The 8,143-nt window shown below is 62.0% G+C and overlaps 1 protein-coding gene across 1 annotated transcript; it reads left to right on the forward strand.

Moving 5' to 3' along the window:
• Nucleotides 1-266: 266 nt before the first annotated feature.
• On the forward strand, nt 267-7,780 carry ADAD2 (adenosine deaminase domain containing 2). Its single transcript, XM_073321471.1, is given in 10 exon segments — nt 267-395; nt 1,516-1,584; nt 1,586-1,622; nt 2,091-2,216; nt 2,903-3,053; nt 3,624-3,791; nt 4,344-4,558; nt 5,590-5,824; nt 6,388-6,520; nt 7,670-7,780. Coding segments are annotated over 10 exon segments (1,374 nt in total).
• The last annotated feature ends 363 nt before the right edge of the window (nt 7,781-8,143 follow it).

Genomic DNA, 8,143 nt, shown 5'->3' on the forward strand with positions numbered 1-8,143 from the left:
TGGCACTAATCCCACTTTCTCCTCCAATTCCCCCCACCCCCTGCAATGAACCTAGCCCCCTCTTCTAATTGGCTTCCCCAGGACCCATCTCTAATCCTGCCCCCTCCTCTAATTCCCTCATTCTGGAACTAACTCTGCTTCCCATGCTTGGCTCTAACCTCCTAATCTTCCCCATATCTAATTCCAGGCCCTGGTCCCCTCCTAGCCCCCACATTTCCCATTCTGCTGTCTGACCCACAGCTGGGCTCTTGCTCCTTTCAGCTGGCATGGAGGGGCTGCACCAGATGGTCACCAAAAACACCGGCTGGGGACTTAGCTCTGGATCCAGCTCTTGTCCCTGTGCGAGTGCCTGGACTCGGAGGGGAAGGATCCCTGGCCCGAGCCTGGCTCTCCAGGTTGCGCCTCCTGGCCAGGGGGTGCTAGTGTGCAGGGGGCAGCTGGTGGGGGTGAATTTGGTTGAGCAACTATCAGGGCTGCATTAAACCAGACCGCAGTCCTAGGTGCTGCATGGCATTGGGCTCTGCCCCCCTCGCTGTGTCTCTGCCCTACCCAAAGTGACAGGGGTGACGCTCCCCTCCCCGAGAGGCAAGGGCATTGGTATGGGGCCCTATCCCCAGGAGTGGTACAGGGTCTGCTCTTCTCTGGTGCAGCAGGAGTGACAGTCCTTGCAGGGGGCCATACTAGCCCCAGCAGCTGGGGTGTGTCTGCTGGTGTGGGCCTGCTGCACTCTCCCCCTCCTGTCACACACAGCTCCCGGGGTTGGGGTTGGCGTTGGCCAGGCCCCCTGGAGCATAAGGCCTGGAGTCAACATCCAGTGAAGCTGAGGCAGCTCCCCCTCACAGTGATAGGCTCAGGCTCTCGGTGGGCTCAGGTTGTCGGCGGGTTCAGGCAGCGTTGGTCACATCCCGAGCAGCTTCCCCCTTGCAGCCATGGTCTTAGGCAGCATTGTTACCTCAGTTACGCTTGGGTTACATTTTTTGAGCTTTTCTTGCTAACTACAGGAACGGTATTTTGCTTTTGGGTGCAAGGCGAGATTCTGCTGGGGTCTCGTGACTCTGGGAGCCTCTGCCATCACCCCTGGTGGTTTGGGGACAGGCTGGCACATGGCAGGGAGCTCCCAGTACAGTTTAACCAGACAAGAATGAGATGGAACAGCGGGTGGGGAAGAGTGGACCCTGTTTGGGGGGGGAGCCAAGGTGGGTGAGTAGGGCGGGTGTGTGGCTGCAGGCTGGGGGGGAAAGCTGGACATCATGGCATAGTGTGAGGTTGGTAGAAAGGGCTGGGGTTGGATGGATGGATGGTGTGGCATAGTGTAGAGTGAGGATGGGGGGTGTGTATGGATGGCATGGCCTAGCGTGGGGGGCCAGGAGGTGGGGTACAGGGGGTGGCTGGATGGCTTTGTATGGGGTGGGCAGTGAGGCAGGGGTGCAGTGGGTTTATCTGGAGAGATTCATGCCTGCATTTCCCCCTACCCTGTGCCAATATCTGTCCCTGGTGTCTGTCCCCCCTGCAGAGCCCTTGTCTGGGCCGATTCCACCCTGCGTCCCCTGTGAGTGGCAGTTCCTGAGGACGTGCGCCAGAAACCCCGAGCCAGCTGCTCCATATGGAGACGGGGAACCCAGGTGAGTCTGAAGGTGACTCCGAGCAGAGCAGCACTGGGCAGCCAGCCCCATAAAGCCAGGTGGGGACCCCAGAACCCCCAGCCTGTGCTGATAATGCTGAGCATCAAAGACCTTTAATCTCTAGGGAGTTAGTGACTAAGCTAGGAGTAGAACCCAGGCATCCTGGTTCCCAGCCCTCCCCCCAACCCCCTGCTCTAAGCACTAGACCCCCACGCCCCTTCCAGAAATGGGGAATAGTGATACCCCCTTCCCCCCTGCTCCGTGTGCTCAGTCTGAGCTCCCCGCCTCCTTCTCCGAGTGCCTGGTTTGACTCCGTCGCACTGCTCCCTCTCCCCCGTGTGCCCGGTCTGACCCCCACCGGGCATAAGAGGGTTATCCTGACGCCCATCACCGCAGCGCCTGGGCTGAGTCCCTCAATGCCCAGGAACCAGATCTGCTCTCTTCACATTCCCCGTCCCCCTGCTGCAGAAACCGTGTTCTCCCACATGCATCGTTGTGCGGCCCTCACCAGCGACACGTTCGACCGGCTCCTGGCAGGGGACCCGCAGTACTGGGGCTGTAAGAACAGCGTGGCAGCCTTCATCCTGGAGCGAGGTGAGGAGCATCTGGCTGGTCAGGCCCTGCCCCCGCCCCACCGCCAAGGCCGGATGGCTGCAGGAGAAGCTCACCCTTCCCCTGGCACCTTGAAGGAACCGGTTGAGCAGATGCAGCCAGGCAGCTGATGGCCTGCGGGGGCTGACCCAGGCTACACTGCGGTGTGCGTTGGACAGAGGTGGCACTCTCCCCAGCAGGGGAGATGCACCCAGCCCTATTGGTGGGGAGGTGGTCTATGGACTGGGGAGAACCCTCCGCAGATGAAAGAACAAATGGGTGGCTGATGATAAATGGGTTGGTGCGTTCCCTGGTGCTGGAAGCCAGGACTCCTGGGTTCTATCCCCAGCTCTCAGAGGGGTGTGTCATTTAAGGGTCAGAGCCAGGAATATTAGCTAGGAAACCTGCCCACTGCCTTCTTCCAAATTCTAAGTGATGCGGAAGTCCCAGAACCAGGAATAGAACCCAGGAGTCCTGGCTCCCAGACCCCTACCCTCTTTAACCACTCAAGCCCACTCCCCTCGCTGAGCTGGGAACAGAACCCAGGAGTCCTGGCTCCCAGCCCCCTGGCTCTGATCACTAAACTGGAGGAGTCACAGTAGTTTGAGGCTGGGGCAGTGATGAGGGCAGGTTACCCCTGGCCCCGCTGCCGCCTCAGCACTGTGGTTGAACCCTTCTCTGCCCTGCAGAGGTGATGGACACGCAGCAGGATTGCAGGGAGAGCTTTGAGCTCGTGGCGCTGGGCACTGGCGATACCTGCCACGGTGGCTGGCTGGATTTCAGTGGCCGGCGGCTCCATGACATGCACGGCATGGTGGTGGCTCGCCGGGCGCTGCAGAGGTGAGAAGTGCTCCGGTCACTAAGCTGCAATGTGAGGCTGGCTGGACAGGCTAGAGATGGGGGGCCGGGGGGGTGGGATCTGGAAGAGCCAGCCTATAACAGTCAGGGAGGGGCCCCGATCCTCCTTATCGAGGATGGAGCCTAGCAGTTGTAATAGGAGACTCCGTCCCTCCCTTAAGCAGGAATCAGACCCTAACTCCCCAGCTCTGCTCTAACTACTGGACCCCACTCCCCTCCCAAAGCTGGGAATAGAACCCAGGAGTCCTGCCTCCTAGCTCTCCTTCTGTAACCCACTGTATGGACAGGGTGGCTGAGTCCTTGGGAGTGGAGATGAATTTAGGGTGTTATTTGGGCTGGAGAAGTTGGGGTGAGTGTTGGGTTTTAAAGCGACGGGGGGCAGAGAAAGGGATCTAGTCCTCTGTCCCATTGTGGATTTTCTATGGATGGATGTGAAGGTTGGGGAGATCAGTCCGATCCTGTGGGGGTGGGGGCGGGGGCAGAGTTCGGAGCTCTTGTGGGACCAGTCACTACTGTGATGGGGGATCTCTGCTTCCCCACTCCCCCCAGCAGGTACCTGTACAAACAGCTGTTGCTGGGGTGTAGCGTGAAGGAGCCGGTGGACCAGGAGAAATGCATCTTCCAGCCCTCGGCGGAGGGGGGGCGGCTGGCCCTCAAGCCGAAGGTCTTTGTGCACCTGTATCTGAGCTGCACACCCACAGGGGCCTCCGAAAACTTCCCGTGAGTGTGGGGGCGGGGCGGGGGGCTGGTGGGTAGAAGGGTCGAGGGTGTGGGGCGGTGCTGGGGAGTGCCAGGGCAGTGCCGTGGAACACAGGAGTGGGGTGGTGCTGTGGGGGGGTGGGCTGGGGAGGCAGAGCTGGGGATCAACAGTGCGGTGACGGAGGCAGAGGAGTGGGACAGAGCTAGGGGGCAGGGTGTGGCCATGGGGCAAAGGAGCATGGCGGAGCAGGGGAGCAGTACTAGGGTATGGCAGGGCAGTGGGGTAGAGCTGAGGGGCAGTTCTGGGCGGGGGGCAGAGGTGTGGGGCAGTGGGGTGGCAGGGACATGCTGGGGGTGTGGTGCTCAGGATGGTGGGGATCTGCTGAGGGACAGAGGCATGGGTTGATGCTGGGGGCGTGCTGCTGTGGGGTTGGGGCCTGTTTGTCTTTTTTCCCTAGAAATCAGCCCTCTTTCTAGTGGCTGATAAACCCTGAGCTGCCCCCAGCCCAGTGCCCCTGTTCCCTGCCCCCCCTGTGACCTGCCGTGCCCGTCCCCCCGCCCTGCTCACTGCAGCATCCCGTTCCCTGGGAGGAAGCCCTCGGTCGGCCTCTACGTCCATGCCAAGGGCGCGCTGATGCCTGTCCCCAGCTGCCCCCCAAGCCTGCTGGCCGCCTGCGTCTGCTGCGCCTCCGGCAGCGACAAGCTGAGCCGCTGGAGCGTGCTGGGCCTGCAGGGGGCGCTCCTCAGCCACTTCATGGAGCCGCTGTACCTCTCCAGCATTATCCTAGGTGCGAACTGAGGCTACTCTGGGCAGAGGGGTTGAGTGGAGGGTGCTGGGCTGCAGGGGCCTCAGTGGGGAGGTGTAATGCGGGGGGGGGGGGTCAGTAACAGTGCCAGACGGCAGGGAGTGGGGTGGAGGGCTCGTGGGGAGCACGATGATGCAGGTGGGTTCAGTAGGGGGCACTGTGCAGCAGGGAGCAGAGCATGGAGGGGGCTCGGTGGGGGTACCGTGCTGAGGAAGTGGGTGAGGGGGTGCTCGGGTCTGTGGAGCCGGGTGGAGGTTCAGTAGGGGGCGCTCTCCCCGCACAGCCCTGACCCCAGCATGGCTCAAGGGGATGCTGTGCTGTGGGACTGGGGGGCTCAGTAGGGGATGCTGTGCTGCAGGGGGAGGGCTCAGGAGGGGGCGCTCTCCCTGCACAGCGCTGATGCCAGCGTGGCACAAGGGGGCGCTGTGCCGCAGGGAGCGGGGCAGGGGGCTCAGTAGGGGGCGCTCTCCCCGCACAGCGCTGATGCCAGCGTGGCATAAGGGGGCGCTGTGCCGCAGGGAGCGGGGCAGGGGGCTCAGGAGGGGGCGCTCTCCCCGCACAGCGCTGATGCCAGCATGGCACAAGGGGGCGCTGTACCGCAGGGAGGAGGCGGGGCTCGGGAGGGGGCACTCTCCCCGCACAGCGCTGACGCCAGCGTGGCACAAGGGGGCGCTGTGCCGCAGGGAGGAGGCGGGGCTCGGGAGGGGGCACTTTCCCCGCACAGCGCTGACGCCAGCGTGGCACAAGGGGGCGCTGTGCAGCAGGGAGCGGGGCAGGGGACTCAGTAGGGGGCACTCTCCCCGCACAGCGCTGATGCCAGCGTGGCACAAGGGGGCGCTGTGCCACAGGGAGGGAGCGGGGGGCTCAGTAGGGGGTGCTCTCCCCGCACAGCGCTGATGCCAGCGTGGCACAAGGGGGCGCTGCGCTGCAGGGAGCAGGGCGGGGGGCTCAGTGCCTTGGAAGGGGCCCTGCAGCAATGGCTCTGCCTCTGCCTCTCTCTTCCCCCTGCCCAGCGGACCCCGGCCCCGACCAGCCCGCCCTGAACTGGGTCATCAATGAGCGGCTGCAGCTGGGCCCCGAGGCCGGCCTGCCAGCCCCCTATGCCCAGCACCAGATCTGCTTCTTCCTGGGGCCCCGTGTCGGCCCCCTCAGCTCCAGCGCCGAGTGCTGCAGACTCAGCCTCAACTGGTGCCGTGGGGACGCAGCCCCAGAGCGGGTGGACGGCGCCACTGGGCTGGCCGTGCTGAAGTGAGTGGGGGGACGGGGATCACGGTGCAGGGGGTAATGAATCTCTGGGTCCCCTTGGTACCCTGAGTCCCCTGGCTGGTCCTGTAGTGCTAGCAGGATGGGCGATGCTGGGGGATGAAACCCAATGGACTGGGTGGCGGTTGTACCCGAGGGGCTGCTCTCTGAAGCCAAGCTCCTCTGTTAGATCCCCCATGAACACAGTGCTTGGGCTCCTCCCAGATGGTGTCTCTGCCTCCTGCAGTGCCCCCCATCTAAGCCCCCTCTGCAGTCCAAACCTCTATCCCCCTGGAGCTGGGCACTGGAGCCTGGTTCACCCTCCGGTGCGGCCACAGCGTGTTGACACGAGCGAGCGGCTCGGTTCCTAATGGCAGAGAACAGCCGACACCCCAGTGTTAACTGGCTGCGGATGGGTGGGCGGGTGGTGGGGCACTGGGGCAGAGGTGTGTCTGTCCCCAGGCTGTGGGTAAAGCCGGATCGCTGGCACCCACGGCTGTTGATCAGCAGCTGGAGCTGCCCTTGCCCCCTCTATCTGAGCGTCTCCTTCCGCCCCCCCACCCCTCCAGAAACCCTGCCGCGGAGGACCGGGTCTTCCCCAGCCAGATCTGCAAAGCTGCCATGCTGCGATACTTCCGGCAGTTGGTGCACCAGATGAACGAGAATGCTCTGCTGGCGCTGCCCACTTACCACCAAGCCAAGGTTGGGCACTGTGCGGGGTGGGGAAGGGGGGGCTGCCAAGTGCTGAAGGGAAGACACAGGAGCATGGGGTATGTGGGTGTCACGGAGTCCCCGGGCGATGCTCTGGAACTGCTCCCCATGAAGCCAGTCAGGACTCTGGGGAAGTCTCCTTTCTGGGAGCAGCCTGTCTGCAGGACACACAGCTCACACAGCTTCCACCTTCCTGGGTCTGACCTCGGAGCATTCAGCATCCTCTGCCCCTCCGTGCGCTTCCCACAGCGAATCCACCCAGGCAGGGTCCTGGGGAAGCCAGAGGGTCCTGCCCCCCAACTCCGCAGTCAGATGTGACTCTTAGCCAGTCAGTAAAACAGAAGGTTTATTAAACGACAGGAACATGGTCTAACACAGAGCTTGTAGGTGCAGAGAACGGGACCCCTCGGCTGGGTCCATTTTGGGGGGCAGTGAGCCAGACAACCACGTCTGCCCTTCACTCCATGTCCCAGCCAGCCCCCAAACTGAAACTCTCTCCAGCCCCCCTCCTCTGGGCTTTGTTCCTTTCCCGGGCCAGGAGGTCACCGGATTCCTTTGTTCTCCAACCCTTTAGCTCTCACCTTGCAGGGGGGAAGGGCCCAGGCCATCAGTTGCCAGGAAACAGGGTGTCGGCCATTCTCTGTGTCCAGACCCCTGCACACACTTGCCCTCTAGGGCTCTGCAATGATCATACACCCTTACCCCACCCCCTAGAGACTTAAGAACTGCCTAGGGGAAACTGAGGCACCCCCCCACTATTCAGAGGAAACATTAAGAACAGTCCCACTTCATCACAGTGGGTATGTCAGGAAGAATGGTAGGAGTCAGGACTCCTGGGTTCTGCTCCCAGCTGTGGGAGGGAAGAGGGGTCCAGTGGTTAGAAGAGGAGGGGATGGGGACTTGGGGTCAGGACTCTGGGGTTCTGTTCCCATCTGCCACTAACTCTGCATGTGACTTTAGTCAGATCACTTCCCCAGTTTATGCCTCAGTCCCTGTTCCGTCCCCCGCAGCTCCAGCTCTGTAACATGGGGCTGATTCTGACCCACGTCTGACTGCGAGACTGAAACCCTTTTGCTCAAGCGTCTGTTAAACCCTCCGTGCCCTGGCCAATTCCCACTGTGCCTCTTTCTCCCTCTTTAGACCCAGGCTGCGTCTTACCAGAGTGCCAAGGAACAGCTCTTCGCTCACCTGATCACCCAAGGTCTTGGCAAGTGGCCTGAGAAGCACCTGGTGGACAACTTCACCGGTTAGGCAGTGAAATAGACCCGGGGGGTCTGGGGAAATGCCCAGGAGAGGCCGGGAAGGAGTAAAATCTAGAGACTGTTGGAAATTTCGGGAGTTGGGGTTAGGGCTTTTAAACTCTGTTTGCTATGCTGCATGGGGGAGGGGCCAGGGCTGTGCAATTAACAGACTAGGCTGTGAAGAAGGCCCACTTTTAATTTGATTTTTCTTTGAAGTGCGAGGGCGATGGAGTCCCCAGAGTGCTCCGGCTGGTTCAGCCCTGTTGGCGCAGAGCAGCTGCCAACCTGCTTTCACGGATGGGTTAGGTCACCAGACTGCACAGCCCTGCCACAGCAATGCCAGCGCAGTTAGCCCAGAATTTCTCCCTCTGTA

Source organism: Lepidochelys kempii, chromosome 23 (genome assembly GCF_965140265.1).
Source record: "Lepidochelys kempii isolate rLepKem1 chromosome 23, rLepKem1.hap2, whole genome shotgun sequence".
Classification (NCBI taxonomy): domain Eukaryota; kingdom Metazoa; phylum Chordata; order Testudines; family Cheloniidae; genus Lepidochelys; species Lepidochelys kempii.